At 36.2% G+C, this 27,086-nt stretch overlaps 1 protein-coding gene across 3 annotated transcripts in view; it reads left to right on the plus strand.

Moving 5' to 3' along the window:
• ATP13A3 (ATPase 13A3) overlaps positions 1-27,086 on the plus strand; it is an 88,799-nt gene that overhangs the window by 21,099 nt on the left and 40,614 nt on the right. For all 3 annotated transcript variants that reach the window (XM_043594558.1, XM_043594557.1, XM_043594559.1), the window contains 14 exons: positions 4,309-4,407; positions 5,847-6,020; positions 6,972-7,154; positions 7,443-7,513; positions 9,166-9,246; positions 10,422-10,491; positions 12,701-12,835; positions 13,283-13,355; positions 16,084-16,215; positions 17,498-17,677; positions 17,811-17,968; positions 18,900-19,088; positions 20,788-20,849; positions 24,385-24,535. In XM_043594558.1, the coding sequence (XP_043450493.1) occupies positions 4,357-4,407; positions 5,847-6,020; positions 6,972-7,154; positions 7,443-7,513; positions 9,166-9,246; positions 10,422-10,491; positions 12,701-12,835; positions 13,283-13,355; positions 16,084-16,215; positions 17,498-17,677; positions 17,811-17,968; positions 18,900-19,088; positions 20,788-20,849; positions 24,385-24,535 (1,710 nt within the window). In that variant the 5' untranslated portion in view covers positions 4,309-4,356. The remainder of the gene's footprint in view (positions 1-4,308; positions 4,408-5,846; positions 6,021-6,971; positions 7,155-7,442; positions 7,514-9,165; positions 9,247-10,421; positions 10,492-12,700; positions 12,836-13,282; positions 13,356-16,083; positions 16,216-17,497; positions 17,678-17,810; positions 17,969-18,899; positions 19,089-20,787; positions 20,850-24,384; positions 24,536-27,086) is intronic.

Genomic DNA, 27,086 nt, shown 5'->3' on the forward strand with positions numbered 1-27,086 from the left:
GAGTCAGGTGCTCAACCAACTAAGCCACCCAGGCACCCCAATTTTTAAAATTTATTAAAATTTTTTTAACCTTTATTTTTGAGAGAGAGAGAGAGAGATGAACAGAGAGAGAAGGAGAAACAGAATCCCAAGCAGGCTTCAGGCTCTGAGCTGTCAGCACAGAGCTCAGTGTGGGGTTCAAACCCATGACCTAAGCTGAAGTCGGATGCTTACCTGACTCAGCCACCCAGGCACGCCCCCCCCCCTTTTTTTTTTTAACTTTTAGAGAGAGAGTACGTACACACAAGCAGGGGAGGGGCAGAGGGAGAGAGAGAATCTCAAGTAGGCTCTACACCCAGCATAGAGCCCCATGTAGGGCTCCATCTCACAACTGTGTGAGATCATGACTTAAGCCAAAATCAAGAGTTGGATACTTAACTGACTGAGCCACCCAGCCGCCCCAGTATAGTTAGGTTTAAATCAACCTTCTTGCTGTTTGTTTTCTATTTGTCTTTCCTCTTGTTTCCATTTTCCTCCTTTTCTTTGTTACATCAGTTGAGTATTTTTTATGGTTCCACTTAATAACCTCTTGATTTTTTTTACTTGTGACTCATTTATTAAAATTTTTTTTTACGTTTATTTATTCTTGAGGGAGAGAGAGACAGAGTATGAGTGGGGGAGGGGCAGAGAGCGAGGGAGGCACAGAATCCAAAGTAGGCTCCAAGCTCTGAGTTGTCAGTGCAGAGCCTGATATGAGGCTTGAACTCATGAGCCATGAAATCATGACCTGAGCCTAAGTTGGATGCTTAATTGACTGAGCCACCCAGGCGCCCCATATTTATTAAAAACATTTTTTTAATGTTTATTTATTTTTGAGAGACAGACACAGAGCATGAGCAGGGAAAGGGCAGAGAGAGAGGGAGACACAGAATCCAAAGCAGGCTTCAGGCTCTGAGCTGTCAGCACAGGGCCCATTTCAGGGCTGAAACCCATGAACTGTGAGATCATGATCTGAGCCGAAGTTAGGCACTCAACTGACTGAGCCACCTAGGCACCCTATGACTCTTTTATTTTAATGGTTACTTTAGAGTTTAGAGTATACATCTCTAACTTATTACAGTTTACTTTCAAGTGATTAAACTCATGTCTGATGCTTTTCATTCCTTCCTGGAGATCCACGTTTCCATTTCCACTTTTCTACCTGAGGACTTCCTTTAACTCTTTTTTTTTCAGGTTTTGTGTCTAAAAGTCTTATTTCACCTTTGATTTTGGAAGATATTTTTGCTGGGTATAGAATTCTCTGAATGGTTTCTTTTTCTCAGTACTTCAAGATGTTACTTAGTTGTTCTCACCTGTATTATTTTTAGTAAGAAATCTGTGTCATTCTTACCTATTTTTCTTTGTATGTAACATCTTTTTCCTCTGGCTCCTTTTAATATATTTTTTTTAATCACTGCTTTTGAGCAGTTTGATAGTGACATGCCTTGTTATAATTATTCAGTGTTTATTTGCTTAGTATTAGTTGGACTTTTGGATCTGTAGGCTTATAATTTTTCATCTAATTTGGAAAAATTTTTGCCCTTATATCATTACATATTTTTGGTTTCTCCTACCTTACATGTGTATTAGGGCTTGAAGTTGTCTCATAACTTACTGATGTTGTTTTGTGCTTTTTTCTCTCTATTTTGTGTTCATTTTTCATTTTGGATATTTCTATTTGTCTTCAGGTTCATTGATTTTTCTTTTGCAGCATTTAATCTGTTAATCCCATCTAGTAAATTTTTCATCTCCGATACTTTACTTTCTATCTTCTAGTCAGCTTGGTTCTTTTTTATATCTTTCATGTCTCTACTTAATGTGTTCAATCTTTCATTTTGCTTTTTGAACATAATGGACTAGAGTTACAGCAGCCATCTTATTGTTCTTGTCTTCCAGTTCTATTATTGTGTCAGTTCTTGGTCTTTTTCTACTGATTGATTTTTTTTATTATGGTTTATATTTTTTTTCTTTGCATACCTGTTAAGTTTTACCTGGATGTCGAATATTGTAACTTATTGGGACTAGATATTTTGTATTCTTATAAATCCCTTGAACTTTGTGAAGCTGTTAAATTATTTGGAAACACTTTATTCCTTTAGGTCTTAAGAGTTTTGTTAGGTAAGATCAGAGTAGCTTTTAGTTTAGGGCTAATTTGATCCCACTGCTGAAGCAGCACCCCTCTGAATACTCTTCCTGATTCCTTGTGAGTAATGAGGTTTTCCACTGTGGTTGCTAGGAACAGGCACTCTTCTCAGCCCTGTGTGAACCCTGATGATTTTTTACTGTTAATCGTTTTGGATGGTGCTTTCCCTGGCTTCCAGTAGTTTCCTTACACCTACACTGATCGGTACTCAGCTTAAGACTTGAGGAGGACTGTCTTACAGATTTTCGTTCTCTGTACAGATCTCTTCACTGATAATCTGCCCTGCAAACCTGCCTCACCCTCAGGGGATGCCTTTGATGCCTCCCCAACTCAGGGAGACTGTGGGCTCCCCCTGGGTTCCCTGCAGTATTGGACTATGCTTTACGCATTCAGTAACAATAGTTGATCTTTTCTGCAGGGAAAGAGGTTGGGCTTGCTCATTCTCCCAGTAGTCTATTAGCAGTAGGTTATGGCCCTCAAGAATAACTGCCACCTCAAGTCATATTGATGAATCAGTCTTACCATGGTGGAATGACTCCAGTAGTATGCTTCAAAGCTGTAACACTACCCTAGACTGAGAAGAAATTGTTACTAAATTGCCCACAGGGCTTTGTATGATAATGTGGCTTGTTTTGGAGATGTTGGGCCAGATACCTCTAAGACTTCATTTCCAAGATGGCAGAGTTTTTTTTGTGTATGTTACATATTATCACGTATATATGTTACATATAACATTAATATATGTAACATAATTTATACATAATATATAGTATATTATGTATATATTATATATAGTGTATATAATGGTATATTATAACCGAAAGTTCTGTGTTATATTTCTGTAAAATCCCACTCTAGTTAGCCCTGACCCCATCTTCTGGGCTAGCAGAAAGTACAGAAACTCTGAGTGCTCGTGCAGGAGGCATCAGTATTTTTTATTGGTCATTTTGTTGATGACATAAATCAAGAGATTTCATTACTCTTATTTTTACATATGGGATTTGTTTAAAATTCTCCTGTTTAATCCATATCATGTAAACATCAAATAGCTGTTGCTGTCTTAGCACAAAATCTTCCTTACATCATATTCAAGTATTTTTTGAGTGCTTGTCATGTGTCAGGCCTGTGTTTACACATTGAATAGATGAGTAGAGAAATGACATCTGGAATAGAGGTAATATTCCCACTGTGCTGTCCAGGGTTCAGCCTAGTCTAAAGCAGTGGCTATTTGGTCTCAGATATTTTTACAGTCTTGAAAATTAATAACTCTGAAGAGCTTCTGTTTATGTGAGTTATGTCTGCTGATACCATGTTAATTAAAACTGATATCTTTAATAATAACTTAATGAAACATGACAGTAATAAGCTTATTTCATATTAAGTAACATTTTTCTGAAAAATATTTATTTTCCAGAAACAAAGATCACAAGAAAACTGGCATTGTTTTACATTTTGCAGATCTCTTTAATGTGTGGCTGACTGTCTGATATTTGAAATTAATATCCTTTCTCCATGCAGGGAAAAAATTTGTCAGTGAGCTCAATGAATTTTCTCCTAGACAGGCATCATAAGTAGTCAAATCATCAGAATATTGCCTAGTGGACTTGGACTGAGAATGAGGGAGTGATCTCCAATAGGGGTACAGCTGCCTGAGGAATTGACTCTTGGCCAGGGATTACCATTCATTTAATAGGTGCTTAATAAATATTTGTTGGATGATTAATAATCTTGGGGAGGTGTTGGGGTTGGTTTCACTGCTGATGCTTTACGTCTTCACTATACTTGAAGCAATAAATTGAGTTGGTGTGAAGTACTTTTAGCTGAAGATGGTTAAACTAGATTAGTGCTGTGAGTCTGGGGAATGGAAAGATTCTGTAGTGATTTCTTCTAGAACTTAATTGTTTTGTGCCATGGCTGTTGCTAGTATAAGTTAATTGATGAAATATGCCAGGTTTAGTGATAATATGTATCACGAGGACCAGCACACTATTGAAAATGTCATTAAAACCAGCTACTACTTTAGTGAGTACTTAAATATCAGCTAAACTTTGATACACGTGTCATGACAAAAAATCTTACAGTATGAAGTTATATAGTCTGCTTAAGATACAGCAGAATCCCCAACATTTGGTTTTCCTTTCCTTCAGTTATCTTCAATTGTTCTGAAGCACAAGACCTCTCAAACCACCGTAGATATGGACAAAGAAGAAAGGAAGACTATCAACCAAGGTCAAGAAGATGAAATGGTAACCAATTTTTATAATTTACTTGTAAAGTGTGAAGAGTTTATCTCTGTAATTTATTATTCCAGGGAAGTAGAAAAGTACGTTAGAAGAAAAAAAAAACAATGCTAAATCAACCTGCTTTCCTCATCCTGAACGTGCTTTTGACTTAGGATTATGTAACATCTCTATTTGTTGGTTTTAGTATAATGCCTGTTTCACTTGTGGATTGTTAATACTAGAGAAGTATGCTTTTTTTATTTAGTAATTTAAGAAGCTACATTAGCTAATACTTATATATAATCCCAAATATGAGATTTCTAATTTTGATTTATAAAAAAGGCACTCTTAGGGTGCCTGGCTGTCTTAGTTAGTATAGCATATGACTCTTGATCTTAGGGTTCTGAGTTCAAGCCCCACATTGGGCATGGAGCCTACTTTAAAAAAAAAAAAGGTTTAAAATCAGCTTAATAATAAGAAGCACTTTTCAACTCTGTGTGTGTGGCAGGGGGGGAGGGGGAGGGGGAGGGGGAGGGGTGGGGGGCGGGGGGGTGGGATTAGGTTATCAGGTAAAATAAGACACTATTAAATGTGAATTTCAGATAAACCAAGGAATAAATTTTTCATATGAATGTGTCCCAAATATTGCATAGGGCAAACAAAAAAATTCATCAATTTTTTATTGAAATTGAAATTTAACTAGGCCCTCTGAATTTTCATTTGCTAAATTTGGCAGCCCTTGTTAATTATGGTGGTGAGGGGAGTAAACTAGAACAATTTAAATAATTTAGGTCAGGAGGTCAGATTGATCAGTCACAGCAGTATTGAGACAATTAGCTAATTATTTGGGAGAAACATAAAGGTAAAACCTACTGTATCTAAATGTAGTGTGGTGTTATGGCTTATATCCTGGAACGGAAATAAGACAGTGGAAAAACTAGTGAAATTCTAATTAGAGACTAGTTTTAGTTAATTGTAATGGGTCAGTGTCAATCTCTTGATTTTGACAAATGTATCAAGTTAATGGGAAACTAGATGGAGGGTATACAGGAACTTTTAATGTTTTTGTAACTCTTCTGCAAATCTAAAATTGTTACAAAATTAAAAGTTTATTTAAAGAAACCCTACCTTTTAGGGTGCCTGGGTGGCTCAGTCAATTGAGCATCCAACTTTGGCTCAGGTCATGATCTCATGGTTCATGAGTTCGAGCCCCGCTTCAGGCTTGCTGCTGTCAGCGCAGAGCCTGCTTTGGATTCTCTGCGCCACAGCCCCCCGCCCCCCCCCCCCCCGCCCGTCCCCCCATCAAGCTTTCTCTCTCAAAAATAGATAAGCCATTAAAAAAAAAAACAAACCCTACCTTTTATGTGACAAAATAGTGAATATACATTTGGAAAACAAAGAACTTTGGCATTTTTCTCATACACCATGTGATATTTAATTGTGTGATCACTGTATCCTTGCAGGAGATATATGGCTATAATTTGTGTCGCTGGAAGCTTGCCATAGTTTCCCTAGGAGTGGTTTGCACTGGTGGCTTTCTCCTCCTCCTCCTCTACTGGATGCCTGAATGGCGGGTGAAGGCGACCTGTATTAGAGCTGCCATTAAAGACTGTGAAGTGGTGCTGCTGAGGACTACTGTAAGTCAACGTATTCACTTGTAGCTGATCATTTCAGGAGTGAAATAAACGCTTTTGTGTGTACTTCCTTCAAAACTATGTATGAGGAGAACATCACTGCTAGTATATAATCAGGAATACTAATCCTAAAAGCATTTGTGTTAGAAATGAGTTTTACCACAGTGATTAGAATGTGAAGGAATCTTAAAGATGATTATGCCAACCCCTTCCTTTTGTACTCCTTTCTTTTGTAGTTCTTGATGCACTGAGAGATTAAGATTAGATGCTTATCTGTCAGGGTCATCGGCCAGTTTAAGGGCTATGTCAGATCTGTTATTCACTAGGCCAGCTGCCTTTCTACTATGTGATGTTGCTGCATCTAGGGTTTTGTTTGTTTTTGTTTTTGTTTTGTTTGATTGGAAACATTTCATCAGAGGCTTTCTAGTCTCTGTATGTTGATGAGTTCATTAAAAAATCACTCAAGATCTTTCAGGGGATATTGTATTAGTGAAATATATCGTAAAATGGTGAGCAATGGAAAGCACTTCATGTTGGAGTTTATACATCTTCATGAGCTGGTTTAATATTTAGTAGGAAGTGATGCTTTCTTAATTAGAGATGAGTAAATAATACGTAAAGAATGGGAATTTAAAAATATATTGAAAACTATGGGGCGCCTGGGTGGCTTGGTCGGTTAAGCGTCCGACTTCGGCTCAGGTCATGATCTCACGGTCCGTGAGTTCGAGCCCCGCGTCGGGCTTTGTGCTGACAGCTCAGAGCCTGGAGCCTGTTTCCAATTCTGTGTCTCCCTCTCTCTCTGCCCCTCCCCTGTTCATGCTCTGTCTCTCTCTGTCTCAAAAATAAATAAATGTTAAAAAAAAAATTAAAAAAAACTATATAGGCATTATAGGTATAGGTGTTATGTAATACATGGAATTGACTTTTTATCTTTATCCCTTTCTGTCTTATAAGGATGAATTCAGGATGTGGTTTTGTGCAAAAATCCGCTTTCTTTCTCTGGAAACTCACCCATTTTTGAGTCCAAAATCTATGACTAATAAAGTTGCAAATGGCCATGCTGTTCATTTTACTGAAAATTTGGCTACAGAGAATAGGCATGAGATGAGCAAATATTCACAAACTCAACCACAGCAGGTATGGTGATCTTAGTGTTATAGTTTCTTTAAAAACCAGAATTACTACATTTTATTCTATCGCAGCCTATAATTTTGTGCTTGCAGTTATTTTTGTTTGGGATGAATATATATGCATATAAAATACTTATTACTATATATAACACAGTTTAGGTAATGCTAGAAGAAGCAGATTGCATTTGCATGTGATCACTTTAATTTTAATACATAATAGATTTGTGTTAGTAAACTTAATGGTTAACAAGTGATGATAGTGCTTTTTGGTGTAACATTTATGTGTGTTCTACAGGTTCGTTATTTTACCCACCACAGTGTAAAATACTTCTGGAATGATACCCTTCACAATTTTGATTTTTTAAAGTAAGTATTTTTCTTTTGTTTGGATTCTTTTACGAGTATCTTGAAAATGTTCTAGATGGGAAAGAATTCATTGTAGGGTTACAAAAATTGAAGAGGTATTTATTGCATAACTTTTACTTATGAACTCCCTGGTGTTATTTGAATACTTGTTAACCATTTTAGGATAAATCCTACTTGCAACTTGTACCTTGGCAAAATTTACATAAAAGTTTGAAACAATATGATCCTCCAAATCCACTCTGAGTCTGAGTTCTTTTTGTGGGTTCATCTCAAAGTGAATTTTAGAGTACACTTTATAGTCCGTCAGAATATCTGAATTGTCATTTCCCAAACAGAAATTTAACTTTACTGTGTGGGTAAAGATTGAGACATTGTCCAATGTGTTAAGCCTTGAATAGGACAAATTGGAGGAATCCCTTAAAATTTATTTTTTGTGGAGGCTTGAAGTTATGTTAAGTACTGAATTAATTAGGATTCTATTTTTATTGCTATTGTTAAAGTGATTATTATAAACACTCATTAAGTATCATTACTTGAGAGTGCTAAAGGAATTCTTAATATTAGCAATACAAAGAGAATCGCCTTATGAACATTTAAAATATTCATGCCTGGATTTTTTTCCTCAGACACTAAAGAATTGGAATAATCTGGAATAGACTTGGGCATTTCCGCATGCCTAGTTCAGAAGACCATTTCTAGTTAAGAACTATTGCCTTACAGAACACTGCCAGTGAGCTGCCATTTTGTTTTGTTTTTTTTTTAAAAAGACTTGGAGCTGATCCCTGCTGCTTGTGGAGAAGTCATCAACTTCAGTGGAAAAAAGTGTCAAACCTATTTGCCTGGTGGCATTTGCCAGCTGTAGAAGCTTCTAGAATTTAAGCATCCCAATGATAGCAGTTAATTAGGGAGCTTAATTTTTTTCTATCTGAAAAAAATGGAAAAGGATTGGAGATAAATGATGTGTAGGGTTCTCTTTGGAGTTCTTTGACTAGTATCTCAGTCAACATAAGCATAATTAAGACATTTGGGGGGAAAATTAGGTCTGTTGGTTGAATCCAGTTAGAATTGTTACAGATTTTGGACATTGACTGTGACTCATAAATTCTGTACTTCTCTCCCAGGTTTGTATTAGAACAGGGACAGATTTGGATTGATGCTTTTGTAGAAAAAAAATCAGTGAATAGGATTGTTAGCATGAAGCTTAAAAAATTGAAGAGGGAAAATTATATCTATATAATTTAATAATTTAATAATTAGAATTTAATTATTAAAAAGTAAAAAAAAATTAGTTTGGGATTCTCAAGTTAGTCATACTTTGCCTATAATTTTATTAGTTTAATTAATAGCTCTTACAGCTTTGGTACAGCCTTAAAGGATAATAATATTGTCATACAAACTTGAGTATTTAGAGCCATTTTATCATGTGATAGATACATTGGCTAATTTAGAATTTGGCACTTTTGAGACTTAGAACTTTCATTATTGGTTATCTTATGAATTTGAGATTTAAAATTCTCATTCATTATTTCAGTTTTTGTTAGGTTTCTATTTGTAAGGAAGTCACTTTAAAATCAGGAATATAGAAGAATAGGGCATTAAGACATTTGGATATTTTAAACTTTGTTTAAAGTAAAAACTTTGGATTTATTTAGGGGACTGGATGAAGGTGTTTCTTGTACGTCAATTTATGAAAAGCATAGTGCAGGACTGACAAAGGGGATGCATGCCTACAGGTAATTTTTATCCAACTAAAGTTAGATCTGTTATCAAAATTCCTAAATAAAGTAGTATGTATAGTCCACCCTCTTACCATATAGTTGTACATATTAATAGGTATTTAAACATTATAGACCTAGTAGTTGACAACTTACTGGTATTTAATTGAGTAAGACTGTCTCTCAGTTTAAGAATTATGAAAATGTTGAAACTGGAATTTTGAAGTTGGTATCCCTGAAAATATACCATATTTTACCCATTCTAAGATACATATTTTCAACATTTTAACATTTCTAAAGTGGGGGATATGTCATGCAGTGGGTGGAGTGTCATCCTTTACTTGACAAATGTTGTCAACATTTTTATCTTGATAGCACATAAAATGATGGGTATGTCTTATAATTGATAGCAGCTTAGATTTTCTGAAATGTATTGGGAATTGTAAGCATGAGCTCAAAATTTACCACAATGAATATTTGTAAATTGGGATGCATAACCTTTTTTATCATGTTATTCTTTGTTGAAGTATAAGATTATACCAGTGTATTGCAAATTTAAAGATAAATGCTATTTTCAAATTAAATTAGCAGTTTTCTTATACTTCTGTAGCATGTTTTTTTCAGTAGAATATTGAAAAATTGATTCATTTAGACCCATACTTCATTAAAGGCAAGAATTACTCTATCACATAGAAAGGACTAACAGGAGTTTAAGTGGAAGGATTTAAGCAACTTTTTAAAAGCATTTTTTAAAAAGTCAGATGTACAGTGTTTTGAAATAAACACTGTTAGTACAGTATTCTCATTAGAAAAATAGTATAGGACCCCTCAAATTTGTTTATTTAGTTTCTTGCAAAAATGAATTGCAATTCAAAATTGTTGAGGTGTATTGTGTTCAAGGATGAAAAAACATTTGCCGACATGGTTATTATAAACTAGTGGGAAAGATACTTGTCACACAAAAAGATCTGAGACAGAATGAAACAACAGTATAGGTATCCAGTAGTGACTACTTCGATTTAAATACTGTAGGTAGAGAATTGAATTGTGGAAGACAAGTATGTGGAAACATGACTGTTGAAGTTCCAGATTTAAGAGCAATCTGTGGTTTGAGCTTTATCTAATGAAATGCTATCCCTAAATTATACTATTATTGTATAATGTGACACTATTATTATGTTTTCCTGTTGTAGAAAATTGCTTTATGGAGTAAATGAAATTACTGTGAAAGTGCCTTCTGTTTTTAAGCTTCTAATTAAGGAGGTAAGATAACATTTGTGATCAGTAGAGTTGTCAATTTGAAAAGAGCCATGATTTAAGTAATAAGATATTCTTGGTTTTCTGTTTCTTAATTTCTCTCTCACTAGCTCTCTTTTTTTTAACTTGGGAGGTAAAGGTAGTAACTTTGCTAGAGAAATAATTTGGGGGCATGAATTACCGTTTTATTACTTGTTTTGCTTTTTTTGTTTGTAAATTTTTTTCAGTCTCTGTGAGTTGCACATCTAAATCTTGACCTGTTTTATAGTTATATACACCTGTCTTTTCTCTTTTCTCCAATTTTTAGATGATTTATCATGTTTATTCTTCAATGATTATTTTGTGGTGCATTTTTGCAAACTAGACATTGTACACTAACTTTGGAATACAAAACGTGACCTGTTGATTGACCATAAGGAGCTTGTACTTTATCCCAGGAGGGAAGTGTGTCAGTAGTTATTGTAGTGACTGCCCAGTTGTAAGTGCCATTGAAGAGAGGTGAATAAAGGTTATACATGTAAAGGAAGGGAGCATGGGATTTTGCCTGGCAGTTAGGCTCTTTAGTCTTCTTTTGATTTTTGGCTAAAGATCAGGGTTGGGTGAATACTTTTAATAGATATACAGATTGTTTTCCCTCAGTTCCTGAGAGCGACTATATTTTGCTTTAGAACATAGCAGAGTGGGGCCCCTGGGTGGCTCAGTTGGTTGAGCGTCCGACTTTGGCTCGGGTCATGATCTCGCAGTCTGTGGGTTTAAGCACCACATCAGGCTCTGTGCTGACAGCCCGGAGCCTGGAGCCTGCTTTGGATTCTGTGTCTCCCTCTCTCTCTGCCCCTCCCCGACTCGTGCTATGTCTCTCTGTCTCAAAAATAAATAAACGTTAAAAACAAAACAAAACAAAACAAAACATAGCAGAGTGTAGTGAATGGAGGAGTTAGAAAGCCTGGTTTATAATATGGTTTTGTCAGTAACTAGCTTTGCTCATTAGAAAATCTTTCTTCTCCTTTATCTATAAAATTGGAGTAAGTCCTTTCAAATTATCTCATGTAATTTTGAAGTAAAATGGGACTATATATGTGAAAGTGCTTTGAAAAGTTCACAAGCATCAATTTTAAGACATTTGGGGGAAGTTATTAATGAAATTGATAAAATACTATGATATTTGACTAAATGAAGGCTATTGCCAGGACTGCTTTATCTCTTTTTTTCATTCAGGTTTTATTTATTTATTTATTTACTTATTTAAGGTTTATTTATCTACTTTGAGAGAGACAGAGACAGTGTGAGCAGGAAAAGGGCAGAGAGAGAGAGAGAGAGAGAGAGAGAGAGAGAATCCCAAGCAGGCTCTGCACCGTCAGCGCAGAGCCCGATGCATGCAGGTCTTGAATTCATGAAAACAGTGAGATTATGACCTGAGCTGAATCCGAGTCGGACGCTTAACTGACTGAGCCACCCAGGCACCCCTTTTCATTCAGGTTTTAATCCTTAATTATTTCCTTAGAGAATACAAAATAGTATAAGTTACTGTTTCCTATTTGTCTTCCCTTTAGTCTCCAGTGAACCTTTGACTTACAAGAAAATTGGTATTTGGAGTTCATAATAAGAAACACTTGTTCCTTTTAATTAAAAATTTTATATCCTTTAGTTGCCTAGTAATTATTGGAAGTAAATGTACTTTATTGTTGAAGCAGAATGAAGAATAGCTAAAGACACATTTTTGTCTGTTTCTGGCTGAAACTATATTTGGGTTTGGTATGGGTCTAGATGGATGCAAATAACTTAAATTAAGCTTATTGAGGCAAACTCCAGTAGTTTAATGGTAAAAAAGTACTATGCTAACTCTTTGGGTTGTATATGTTGCCCTGGGGTATTACAGAGCTTATCCTCTAAGTATCTTGTTGGTTCTTTCTTTTTTTTTAAATGTTTCTTTATTTTTGAGACAGAGTGCTAGTGGGGGAGGGACAGAGAGAGAGAGAAAGGGAGACTAAGGATCCAAAGTGGGCTTTGTGCTGAGAGCAGTGAGCCTGATGTGGGGCTCAAACTCCTGAGCTGTGAGGCTATGGAACTGTGAGGTCATGACCTGAGCTGAAGTTGGACACTTAATCAACTGAGCCATCCAGGCGTCCCTTGTTGGTTATTTCTTAAATGCAAAGGTGGAACATCTGTATGGTTATAAATACCTCATCCAATTTGACTTAAAAATCTTATTTTTTAGGTTCTCAACCCATTTTACATTTTCCAGCTGTTCAGTGTTATACTGTGGAGCACTGATGAATACTATTATTATGCTCTAGCCATTGTGATTATGTCTATAGTGTCAATTGTAAGCTCTCTATATTCCATTAGAAAGGTAAGTCCAGTTTATTGTGGCTTTTACAACTGTGTTTGTATTTTGTAGTAACATGTAACGTGTAGAGTAGTACTTGGTACAAAGTAATACTCGATATAGTTATTCTTTTAGTTATATGTACTCCTTTCCCTCTCTTTTTGTGGTAGAGGAAGGCAGATGCTTTTTAGAGTTAGACTACCACCTGACTGTTTAGAGGCCATAGGGATCTATATGTGCTTATCACAGACTGAAATACTAGAGGGTTGATTCTCAGGACTGTCTCATTAAAATACTTCTTATTTTGTCTACAGCTAATTGAATAATCTTTGAACCTTTTAGTCTTGACATTTTTAATGGCAGAGTAACATACATTTACCATATTAACTTATTTTATAACACCTTTGCTTTTAAATACCTTGAAGAGTGGGTTTATATTAGCTAATTTTCACGTCTTACCCTCTATTTTAGCAATATGTTATGTTGCATGACATGGTGGCAGCTCACAGTACTGTGAGAGTTTCAGTTTGCAGAGCGAATGGAGGTAAGTACTTTAGGTAACACTTGGACACATAAATCAATAAAAGATACCCATTAAGCACTAATGACTGAGCAAGACAATGCATTATAAATAAAAAGAAGTGTTTGGATTTGTACTCATCTCTGAGCTTGTATCAAATTCATTCACGTAAAATTGTATTTTTCTTTCTCTATTAATGTAACAGGTACTGTGATAGGCCCGGGAGATGCAGGGGTTACCAAGATGGATATAGTCCTTGCCATCATTTAACTTCAGTCTAGTTGGAAAGGCAGATGATAAATAGTAACAATAAAGTGTGATAAATGCTATGATAAGGAGAGGTCAGGGAATTTAGATATTAGAGCTCATTTACTGTAGGTGTCAGGGACGGCTTTTTGGGAAAAGCATTTTTAAGTGGTTGAATTAGATAAGACGTAGGTGAGAGGGTGGTATGATGGGAGTGAGAGAGGGAGAGAAGAGGGTTCTAAGTGCCCAACGTTCTGGAAATGAGAGGGAGCTTGGTCATTGTAATAACTGAAGGAAATTCAGTGTGACCAGTGCAGCAACTAGATGATGGCAACTAGATGATGGATCTAAGGCATGTTAAGGAATTTGGCCTCATTCCAAAAGGCAGTGGAAAGCCACGAAGGGCTTAAAAGCAGGGGGGTGATCTGATGTTTGCATTTTTGAAAAAATCATTTTGGCTGCTGTGTTCAGACGGGTTCAGAAGGGAGTGATATCGAAGACACGAAATGGATCAAGGTGAGGGTTGTGGAGATGGATAGAAATGAGATGGGACTGAAAGATACTTAAATGTGGACATTGAAACAGATCTGATGATTCATTGGATACAAGGCGATAGAGTGGTGTCAAGCTTGAGGGGGTGGACATCGGTGCCACTTAAATAAGGAACACCGGAGGAGAAGCAGGATTGTAAGGAAGGATAATGGTTTGGACATGTTAGTTTGTCTGATGTGAAGAGGTGTAAAGGAGATAAAGGAGAGGTGGCAGCCTAGCAGCACAGGCCTTGGAGGCAATATTCATTCTGATTGATTGAGAGTATCAAATCAGTTTCCATTCTCTTGGCTCAGTATACTAACTACATCCAAGCATAAACACAGTTGGCCTGGCAGGTGCTTTCTTCCCTGTGCTTCCTGGTCACTTGTTGCTTTAGTCGGGAGTATCTGTCTTCTCTATTGGTGTTCATCCTCTTTCTGCTCTGCTGCTGCTGAAGACACTGGGATGTTAGGACATTGCATTCAACTTGGATCTTCCTTATCCCCTTTGTAAACTCTAAGAGATCATTGCTAGTTTGTTTTCTGGTATATCTGAGAGGAGTAGAATTTCAAGTGGCATTAAAGCTTTGGAAGAGTCAGGTTTATTATGCCTAGTATGTGCTTAGTATTATTACAAAGTTGTTTCCTCATGGCTTAGTAAAGTACTCTCCATTTTTCTTTAGAAAGGAAAAGAGTTTTCTTCTACAGACCAACATCACAAACAGTAGTTTCTCTTCACCCGTCTTTGTTTACAAACTAGCAAATCTCTCCTGAGCCTAGTGTTAAACCAGAGGGAGGGAAAGAATGAAAGGGAGTCTAAATGTAAGGCAGTCTTCTAGAAAAAACCTCCTTTTACTTGGGAAGATCTTGTAAAAAAGCGTTTAGCTAACTTGAATAGTGTACCGATTTCTAAGGAAATAATGAACTAGATAACGTATTACAATGTTTATTTTGTAAATTTGTTTAAAATCTATCTAAAATGTTAGGACTACTTCAGGAATATTGAGAAGGCATTGAAATGTTGAGTAATAGTTGCAGTGAGAAGAAGAATAGTGTAAAAAATGCTGTTAAAATAGAAAATATACTTGGGTTGCCTGGGTGGCTCAGTCGGTTAAACATTGACTTCAGCTCAGGTCATGATCTTGAGGTTTGTGAGTTCGAGCCCCGCATTGGGCTCTGTGCTGACAGCTCAGAGCCTGGAGCCTGCTTCAGATTCTGTGTCTCCCTCTCCCTCTCTGCCCCTCCTTTGCTTATGCTTTGTCTGTCTCTCAAAAATAAATATTAAAAAAATAATAAAAATAAAAGAAAATACATTTAAAAATTTCAATGCTTTCTACTATTTCCAAAGGATAATTAATAGAAATTTGAGCTTATTTACCTGTCGCAGGGGATATCATGTGTTGACTCACTATCTGTTCTTTAAGAGGGCTGTTGTTATGAGTGTTGAAGTCTAGCCACCTGTTTAGTCAGAGGGGACTTGGCATCACATGTGTGCAGCTGGCATCCTATCAGGGGTCAAACTACCTGACACACTTAAACACCATGCTTTGTTAGCCTCAGGAATAATAATCTTATTTGTCTTATTTTCTTTTATTGAGATTGGCCTATTTAACTCCATTATATTTTTAACTTATTGAGGTCAGGTGACCTTCAGACAGATCTTTTATTTACTGTATTTGAATTTCAAGTTCAATGATATTCCTTTTTGTTTTTTGCATTTTTTTAAATGTTTATTTTTGAGGAGAGAGAGCTCGCGCGCACACGAGCGGTGGAGGGGCAGAGAGAGAGGGGCACAGAGGATCCAAGCAGGCTCCACACTGTCAGTGCAGAGCTCCATGTGTGAGGCTTGATCTCACAAACTGAGATCATGACCTGAGCTGAAGTCAGATGCTTTACTGACTGAGCCACCCAGGTACCCCTCAAGTTAAAGAATATTCTATTCAGACTTTTCTTTCTTCTTCTTTCTTTAAATCCAGAAATAGAAGAGATCTTTTCTACAGACCTTGTGCCAGGAGATGTTATGGTCATTCCATTGAATGGGACAGTGATGCCTTGTGATGCAGTTCTAATTAATGGTACTTGCATTGTAAATGAAAGCATGTTAACAGGTAAACTAAATGAGTAAAAATCAGATCAGTTTATAATGATATTAGGTTTAAGTAGTTACCGATTAAGCTATTTAACTGTCTTATTGTATCTGTAACTGTAAAATATTGTTTGTTTTCTTTACTCATGTCATGAATGTGATGGATAATGAAGATTTTTTTTTTATTTGGAGGAGACTGAATTCTTCATTATACTCAGTTGTGAGACTAAATTATTATGCTGGTATTCACTACATCTTTTGGCATACTTTTGACATGGGGAAATATTTTACAGTAAGGGAAGAGGAAATAAGTCCGTTGCCTACAGAGAATGGCAGCATATTTACTTCCCTATTTGATGTGTAATAAGTGGGAATGAAGATTTTATATTTTCCTTAAGCTGGTGGGGGCGGGGTCAGGGAGGGGAAGTAGACCTTGAAATGGCTTCACTTTGGAAATTCATAATCTGAAGGTAGAACTTTATTATCTTTTTATCACTTTACCTTTTTTTTTTTTTCCTGGAAAGAAGTGATTCCTATATGTTTTCAAACTGTTAAGAGTTTTATCTTAAAACACAGTTGCACAAATATCCCTACATACTTGACACCTTTGAAGCAAGAAATGTGAGTGGTACAGAGAATTAAGTTTGAATGTGAAAAAGAATTTGGCAGTTTGTTGTTGTTTGAGAGAACTACCATACTACTTATTTCTTTTCTCCCTTCCCCAGAGGTCTTTTTTCTTCCGTGTGTGTGTGTGTGTGTGTGTGTGTGTGTGTGTGTGTGTGGGGTGGAGGTTAGGAGTAGGTCTTCACATCTTTGTGCTTTAGGTTGCAGAGTGCTTTCCAATTCATTTTTTTAAGGATGAGAGAGCAGATGCTGGGCTATGGCAGCTACCTGGTGTTCTTATCTGAAACGTTACAAAATCGTTTCCAAATTATTATGACTCACAACTGACTTTGAGGAATTATTGTGGGAGACAGGACTTGATATTTTTCAACAAGGAAATTGGTAGATAGAAAGCTAATTGAATAAGCTTTGTTATCCACATAAGGTAACTCTTTTTTAATTTTGTTTTTTTAAGTAATTCTTACACCCCTACATGGGGCTTGAACTCACAACCATGAGATCAAGAGTTGCATGTTCTACTGACTGAGCCAGCCCGGCATGCCACGCATATGAGAACTCTTAGTAACTATTGAAACAGTAGTATGATAACATTTAGCTGATTTAACAACTCAAGATTTGTGTGTTTGATGGTAATTTCTATGCTTTAATTTATTATTTATTTATTTATTTATTTTTTAAAGGAGAGAGTGTTCCAGTAACAAAGACTAATTTGCCAAATCCTTCAGTGGACATAAAAGGAATGGGAGATGAATTCTATAGTCCAGAAATACATAAACGACACACTTTGTTTTGTGGGACTACTGTAATTCAAACTCGTTTCTACACTGGAGAACTTGTCAAAGCTGTAGTAGTTAGAACAGGTAGAAAACATTTCATCTCTTCTTGCATGGTTTAGCATATTTGATGCCTACTGAATGTTTAAAAAGAGATTTTGGGAAATAATTCTCATTTTCTTATAAAAATACATTTTCTTCTTTAAATTTTTTTTTAAAGGATTTAGTACTTCCAAAGGACAGCTTGTTCGTTCTATATTATATCCCAAACCAACTGATTTTAAACTCTACAGAGATGCCTACTTGTTTCTACTGTGTCTTGTGGCAGTGGCTGGCATTGGGTTTATCTACACTATTGTCAATAGCATTTTAAACAAGGTATGTAAATGGGACTCTTAATAGGGTTTGATTCTTAATGATCACAATTCTTAATGGCTGCTAAGGATTTGAAATGAGATGAAGAACTTAACTTTTAATTTAATTTAATTATATGACACTAGTAGCTGTTACTTTAGAGAGTACAGATACAGAACATTTTCATCATAGAAAGTTCTTTGGGATAGCTCTGGTTTAGGCGATCTTTTTCTTGCTCTCTTGTGACTTAAAAAAGGGAGGGTGACCACAAACTTACCAAAACCTTTATTTTCTTTTTTTGTAACTTTTGGGATATATAGCAATCAAGTTATTTGTGAGCCCTTGTCAGACTTCTCTTTTCCATCCCTTTTGGAGATGGGCACAGTACAGTGCTTGTAGCAAGTCAGTATTTGATAGATATTGGTTGGATTTTGAAGTGTTGAAGTGTGTGGTGTATGAAGCGCGTAGAGCTCTTAAAATGAAGATTTCCTTTAAAAGTAGCTTACGTTCTGGGCACCTGGGTGGCTCGGTCGGTTAGGCATCTGACTTCAGCTCAGGTCATGATCTTGTGGTTTGTGAGTTCGAGCCCCGCGTCGGGCTCTGTGCTGACAGCTCAGAGCCCAGATCCTGCTTTGGATCTTCTGTCTCCTTCTCTCTGCCCCTCCCCCATTTGTGCTCTGTCTCTCAAAAATAAATAAATGTAAAAAATTAAAAAAAAATTAATAAAAAAAAGTAGCTTACATTCCATAGTCCATTGACAATTCATTGAGCTTTCTATTTTGCAGACTCAAAAGGGAAAAAAATTGTAAATACTTTATGGATGTAAATACATACATACACACTTATATATAAAATTGAAAATGGTTTATAGATTCTTCACTAAAGAAATACACACATTAGATTAGTAAATATTTGATATTGGGGAGTCTGACATTTATTTTTGTGTTTATTGTAGGTAGAAATTGGGGTCATAATTATCGAGTCTCTGGATATCATTACCATTACTGTGCCACCTGCACTTCCAGCTGCAATGACAGCTGGTATTGTGTATGCCCAAAGAAGACTGAAAAAAATTGGTATTTTCTGTATCAGTCCTCAAAGGATAAATATCTGTGGACAGCTGAATCTTGTTTGCTTTGACAAGGTTGGTTCAGTTTTATAATCATTCTCAAAGGTTACTTTGGTAGCTTTTAAATATTTAGATTAAGGTTTTCTGTATTCTCTATCAACAAATTTGTACACATTGTATAATGTTCTTCGAATATTCCTCTTTTTCAGCTTATTTGACACATGAATCATTTTTGTACATTCTCATTGCTTTTTCAATTTTTAATACTTCGGGATTGCCCAAATCTGCAATTGTCTTATCATTCATATCCAGAATTATGCCTTATAATAGTAATAAAGATTATCTGATCTTTCTTGTTTTTAACAGAGTAAGCTCCATACAGATGTATTTACTGGAATTTTATTGCTATTAGGTATATATGTTTAGTTAAAGTTTGCTCTATGATTTTATTGAATATCTTTCAAAATTATTAAGGTCACTGATTTCACAATTTTATGTGAAAATGACCAGTTTTGTACACATATGAAATATTCCTTGCTTTGTCCTATAGAGAGTTTTCCTTTCCTCTGCTGAAATTAGTTTTCCTAAGAGTTTTAGGAGTTAAATCTTGACCAAAAAACCTTCCATCAAGCTCTTGTTGGTAACTGATAGGATAGGAATAAGATTTTTGTGCATGATCACTATTAAAGGAAAAAATGTGAGACGTACTTTTGTTTTTAAAAAAAGTCATATCCTGGGGCAACTGGCTGGCTCATTGGGCAGAGTGTGCGACTCTTGATCTTGGGGTCGTGAATTGAGCCCCACATTAGGCATGGAATTACTTAAAAAAAAAAAAAAAGGTCCTATCCCATGACTACATTTTATATTTATCTGTTTGGAAAATTTCACTTATGCTTGTCTTTTTTGGAAACCTTACAATTAAAATTTTTAAGCAGATAACAAAAGTAGAGGAAAGATACAAGTATAAAAAGTCCTCATTTACCCATCACTCAGCTTTGTCAGTTAATCAGCATTTTGTCATTCTTCACTTCATCTGTCCCCTCACTTTGAAGATGGCAGCATCAGACATTCTTTCACCCAATATACCTCAGTTTTATCTCTAGAAGGTGTTAAAAAAAAATTAACTGCAGTACCATTATCTTATTCCACTTAACAAATTAACAGTTCTTTAGTATTATCTAATATCCAGTTCATATTCAGCTTTCCCTGCCTTTCTCAAAAGTATCTCAAAATTTTACAGTTTGCTTTTTCTGTCAGAATCCAAATAACAATTGCATTGGTTACAATTAATCTGTAACAATTGTTTTTCTTGCCCCTTACCCTGAATCATCTATTGAAGAAACCAGGTCATGTACATCTTGGATTTGGCTGATTGCTTCCTCCTGGTGTCATTTAACGTGTTCCTCTTCCTTTTTTGGTTCCCTGTGTCCTAATGTCTCCTTCCTTTGTAGGGATCCTTGATTAATTGTTGCATTGTTCTGTTTTTTTCATGATACAAGTCCATAAACATATACTTCTACATATATGCCCTCCGCCCCCCCACAGAGGAACCATATCACAAGGAATGTTCTGTACCCTTTCCCCACTTTAACTGTTTTTCCTGAAAGTTATTTTTTATCAATATACAGAGATCTTACTAGTTTTCTTTATTTATAACTATATACTACTTTTATTATGTATATGTAGCATAGCTTTTCATGTTTTTCTTTTTTTTTGGAGGCATTATACTTTGTATATATGTACTTTAATTAATTAATTAATTAATTTTTTTAAGACTGGAACTCTTACTGAAGATGGTTTAGATCTGTGGGGGATTCAACGAGTGGAAAATACACGGTAAATATTAGCTAGAGTTGATAATTTATTAGTTACTTCCTAATATTTTAATGTATGAGATATTCAAACATATACTGAGTAATATTACAGCTGTGTACCCACCACCATGATTAAACGGTTGATATCTTGTCATACTTGCTTCAGATCTCTTTTAAAAGATTTAAAATATTACAGATATTGCTAACATCTTAAATCTATCCCTTTCCATAGCCCTACCATCATTCTGAAGTTGTGTTCTGTTAACTGTCTTTGCATGTTTATATATTTAGTCTACAGACATATCTCTCTCTCTAAACAGGACCTATTTGTAAACAAATGCATATGACTGATACAATGTACATGTGTTTTTGCTGCTTTTTTTTTTTTTTTTTTTTTTTTTTTTTGTGCCTCTTAACATTGTTTTCAAGATTTATCCAGGTTGGTATGTATGGGGTCTAACTTACTAATCTTAACTATTGTTTGGTATTCCATGATATGATCAAATCATAATAATCTGTTCTAAGGGGCCGTTTCATCTTTTTTCTCCCTTTCCCCTTCCACTTTCACAAATGGTGCTGCAATTATAATTCTTACACACAACTCCTTGTGACCATGTAGTTGAAATTCAGTAAACAGCTTCTTGAAAATGTTGGTGCTGGGTTAGATAGTACGTGCATGGCTACAGGTGTAGCAGGTACTGATCTCTAAGTGATGGTGCTCCCACTGCCTCCCTCAGTGGGTATGAGATCCTGTTGCTCCAGTTCTTGCCAGACTTGGTATTGTCAGGCTTCTCGTTTTTGCCATGGACAGATGTGAAATGGTCTTTCATTGTGGCTTTTTGCAGTTTCCTCATTACTTATAAAGCTGAGTTTATTTTCACATTTTTGGAGGGATGGTCATTTAGCATTCTTCTTGTATTGTCACTTTATATATTGACAATGTTTCTGTTGTGTTCTTAGTCTTACTCATTTATTTGAAGTCCTTTGTATTTATTGGGAGGTAATCTTTTTCAGTACTATGCATTGCAAAAATATTCCAGCAGTCTGTCTTGTCATTTTACTTCCTTGTTGCCTTTTGATGGCTTGGTAGTTGTATTTATGTCATTTTTCCCCCTCAGAAGTCCGTGGGATTGAAGTTTATAGAGTTTCTGAGAGAGTATTGTTTGGTTCATATAATTTCACAGTTGTTACATCTTCTTGGTAAATAGTTTGTCACATTGTGACATTATTTAATGCATCCTGCCTTAAATTCCCTTCCATCTTGTATTTCTGTAGTTACATCCCACCTGTTACCCGAGGGTATCTTTTTCATCACTTTACTTTTTAATCTTTCTGTGCCATTGTGTTCACATTTATAATTCCAAGTAAATTGGAAATTATTTCTACCATTTCTCACCCTAGTTCACACATTTTCTCAAATTTCTCTCTCATATTTTTGTACATTTTCTCAGAATTTATACATTTTCATCTTTTACTGCTTGTCCTTAAATTATTAAGTCATAGAGTTTCAAGTTCATGGGTGTCTTTACTGGGTTTCTAGCCACCCCCCCCCCCCAAGAAAGCCATGGACTGTAGGATACTTTTTTGATTATTCTCCTCCCCTCTTATTTATATGTATTTGTTGCATAGTATTTTATGATTAGGATCTGAGTTTTATGCCATCTGCATGCTAAGATTTGCTTCGGTTTATGAACGTCTTTGCTAACCATTGCTTACACATCCCATTCTTCTGGAATAAACCACCATCTTCTGTAGCTACATTTGTTAGTGATTCTTTTGTTTCACTATGACTTTTTTTTTTTTAACTTATTTTTATTTACTTATTTTTAATATGAAATTTATTGTCAAATTGGTTTCCATACAACACCCAGTTCACTATGACTTTTGAAGAATGGCGTAGCTGTCTAGATTTCCAGGCTGTCACTTGTGTTCTCTTAGCGCTTTGAAGGTGTTATTCCATTCCTCCTGACTCCTTTTTCTTTCTGTTTTTTAAGAATCCTTCTTTATCCTTGATTTCTGCAGTTTCACCATGATCTTTTTATTTGTGTAGGACTTACTTGCTTCTTGATTCCAAAGATTTATGCTTTTCATAAATTCTGGAAATTTTTCAGCCTTTTTTTTTTTTTTTTTTTTTTTTAAAATTATGACCTTTCCCCCATTCTTTGTTTTCTGTCCATCTGGGAATCCCGGACATAGGTTACATAGGAAATTGCACTTGTTTTTTTTCCAAGTCAGCCTGTCCTCCTCTCCCCCCATCGTGTCTTGTTCTTTTTCTAAGTCTTTAATTTAAAAGTGCCCTTTTTGCATTCTTTCAGATCGCCATTCTATTATCTCAAATTTATGGGATTCTAATTCTGTCTTTGTTATGTCTGTTGAGTCATGGGAATGTTTCCCAGTGCATTTTTAAATTACGGACTTATGCTTAGCAGGAATTTTCTGTGAGATTTCTTTGTGGCTGTGTTGTGGGAGCTCCTCTCTGGAGACTTTAGACTGTGCTTGGGCCAGAGTGGTATCAGTCGTGCCAGATGAGCTTTAATATTACTTTCATAACTTGAGGATCTCTGGACCAGCAGTAGCATGGATTCAAACCCAGATCCTATCCTGACTGGTGTTGTGATTCAGAGTTTATGCCCTAAAACCAGACCTCCTGCGTTTGAATCTTTGCTGTGCCACTTGTGTGCTGTGTAACCTTGGCAAGTTACCTAACCCTCTGTTTCAGTATCTCTTCTATGAAATGAGGATAATAAAACCTCTTCCTGTGGTGAAGAGGACATGAGTCAGATATGTTTAAAGTCAGATATGTTTAAAGAACAGTGCCTAGTGCACAGTAAATATTTTACAGATATTAATGATTTTCTTGAGCTTTGGGTGAGAGAAAAAGAGATCAGCTTATTCTTAGTTTGGATATGTAGGTAAATTATTTTCAGTTTATTGTTTTTCCAAAGATGCTCTTCAAGAGCACTGGCTATCTTGGGTGAAAGGGATCCTCTCAGTTTGAACTCCCCACTTTGTATCTGGCCAGGACTTTGTCTTCCATTCCTATATGGGAATTAAAGCCTGGGTCCTTAGCATACTGGGATGACTCCCCTTCCTTCTTCCTTCTCTCACAGGCAGTCAGCATCACTCAGGTTCACATTCCTCTGGTTTTCCTTTCCTTCCATTTCTGACACTTGAAAATTTCCTTTTCATTCTTATGAGCTTGGTTTTGAATTTAAATGATGATGTGTTACACATTCATTTTATGTTTTTACAAAAGAGATTTTATGTATTCTTATATGCCTATAGGCAGGAATTTTAATTATTATTTAGTATCTAGTATTTTCTATATTGTTATGTCTGGCATAGGTATTCAGAATCTTAGATAAGATGGTATTTTAGTTAATGTGTAATTTACATGGAAGAAAATGTTTTTGAATGCTGAAAACTGTAGTGAAAATTAATATGCACAGAAATGCAAACATTTTTATTTCCATTTTTTAAAATTATAAAACCTGAGTATGATTAGAATATTTATAGTCTTAGATTTATGAATCTAATTCAGTGTATTTTCTATTTAGTTTTCTTTTGCCAGAAGAAAATGTTTGCAATGAGGTATTGGTAAAGTCTCAGTTTGTTGCTTGTATGGCTACCTGTCACTCACTCACAAAGATTGAAGGAGTGCTTTCTGGTGATCCACTTGATTTGAAAATGTTTGAAGCCATTGGATGGGTAAGTTCAATATTTTAAAGCACAAGTAACTTGAAGGAAAATAATCTTGCAGCAGAAAGATGGTTTCTGCTGGTTGTTTTGATGACCAGTTCATCTTGTACCATAAAGGAACTATGTAACATTGGAGAAACATTTATAATTGTGTAAAAAAGTGTCTGTTTTAATTAAATTAACTCACTCAAACACCCTTAATAGAAGATGATCTTCTCAGGTGCCTGCTTTATGTTTATAAGAGAAAGCAGCTGTTAGCAATTGGGGGTAATAGGCCCGAGTCAGAAAGATGATCTTCAACAACAATAATCTGTTGACCATAGGTGAAAAGTATAGCCCTGTGTCTTCATTGTTCTTTTGTCCCCATGTTCTACTTTCTGTGTCCACACACACACACACACACACACACACACGCACAGTTTTGTTTGTTTACAGTTTGTTTGTTTTGGCATTGATCATTTTGAGTGCATGCAGTGTTTCCTGGTTACCATTTCACAGTATTGTGTCCTTTTACAGATGCAATAATAAGGTTGTTTTTAAAGTTCCTTCTGGCTTCTGAATTATTTTCTCTGGGTCAGTTTTCTTTCTCCCTCCCAACACTTCATCTTTTTCCTTCATGCCTTTTGTTTTCATGATATATCTTGATGGTACATTTATATTTAAGAATTAAGGTTTGCTTCGATAATTCTGGATAGCTGCAGTCAGGTTTTTACCCTTGCCCGTATGTGTGTAAGTCTGTTTACTTGAGCTGTGTCTCTTCTGAACTTCTGAATGGCAAGGCCGACCCAGGGGGAGCTCGCTGTGTGCTGAGGGTGAGTCCTCATCAGGGGGCATCCTCAGCCCAGAGCTGCAGAGCTGGCCTTGGAGGTTGCCCTCCTTACCCGCTCTGCTGACCCTCATGGTAGCAGCTTTCCCTCCTCTCAGGTAGGTCGTTCATGTCTCTAGACAGTCACCCCTGGTCTTGTGTTTTGTTTTTATTTCTGCTTAGCTCAGCTATTCGGGCTGGTGAAGAATGTCCCTCCCTTGTATGTCCTCTTGTGTTTATTCTGGGCTGCTGTTTCTTGCACTGCTGCATTCGTCAATACAGTAATCAGTTTGCCTTTTATCTTCATATTTGAAATCCTTCTTTTTTAATTTCCTATTTACTTTGACAGGATTCTTTCTTTTTTTGTATTTTGTTGATTTTTTTTTTAATGTTTGTTTATTTATTTTGAGAGAGAGAGAATATCCCAGGCAGGCTCCACGCTCTCAGTGGGACATGGAGCTCAATCCCACGAGCTGTGAGATCGTGACCTGAGCCAAAATCAAGAGCTGTACACTCAGCTGATTGTGCCACCCAGGTGCTCCTGTTTTGTTAATGTTTTGAAAGAGGCACATGGATGTGTGCATTAGTGTTTGTCCATCTTCTGATAGCCCACAATAAATATTTGTCAAATCTAATTCCCAAAAGGCCTTTAGAGGATAATTTATGAGAGTAAAGCAAAATAGGACTGGTTCATCTTTGATGTTCTCTAAAACTTCTCTCTAGATGAACAGATTTTCAGTAGACTTAGTGTTCTGTTTGTGCATCTTTTAAAAATGGGTTAAGGGGCACCTGGGTGGCGCAGTCGGTTAAGCGTCCGACTTCAGCCAGGTCACGATCTCGCAGTCCGTGAGTTCGAGCCCCACATCAGGCTCTGGGCTGATGGCTCAGAGCCTGGAGCCTGTTTCCGATTCTGTGTCTCCCTCTCTCTCTGCCCCTCCCCCGTTCATGCTCTGTCTCTCTCTGTCCCAAAAATAAATGTTGAAAAAAAATATTTTTTTTAAATAAAAATGGGTTAAATAAGTAAGTTTGTATAATAGCATGTTTTGTTGACACTGAGATGTCTTGATGCTTGATCTTATCACGAACTATCAATGGAATGTTTCCACATAACCAGTCACTGCTGTTAGTTGATGTGATCGATGCCATATAAGAACATCCCAATTTCAGAGATGTTAAAACATACCTTAGAATCGTATAAAATTGGCTCATTGGGCACAGTGCCCTTCCCCATCATTTTCCCATCGATTCCTTCACTTTGAAGTCTAATTATTTTTTCTTGTGTATGTGTACTTCATACAAGTTTTTGTTGGAATTATTTCACCAAAAATAAGTGTTTTTAAGTTAAATTTCAAGCACTTAGGATTAGTAGTATCTTAACCAGAAATGTTCACTCTGAAACACTAAACTCAAGTCTTTGTACCTCAATGTGTGCTTCATCCAGTGGTTCTCCTAATTGTATCTGAGCTCCACATACTTTACAAATTTTTTTTTTTATCTATTTTTTTTTTTTCAACGTTTATTTATTTTTGGGACAGAGAGAGACAGAGCATGAACGGGGGAGGGGCAGAGAGAGAGGGAGACACAGAATCGGAAACAGGCTCCAGGCTCTGAGCCATCAGCCCAGAGCCCGACGTGGGGCTCGAACTCACGGACTGCGAGATCGTGACCTGGCTGAAGTCGGACGCTTAACCGACTGCGCCACCCAGGCGCCCCTACATTTATCTATTTTTGAGAAACGGAGTGAGACAAAGCGTG

The sequence above is a fragment of the Prionailurus bengalensis genome, chromosome C2 (assembly GCF_016509475.1).
Source record: "Prionailurus bengalensis isolate Pbe53 chromosome C2, Fcat_Pben_1.1_paternal_pri, whole genome shotgun sequence".
Taxonomy (NCBI): domain Eukaryota; kingdom Metazoa; phylum Chordata; class Mammalia; order Carnivora; family Felidae; genus Prionailurus; species Prionailurus bengalensis.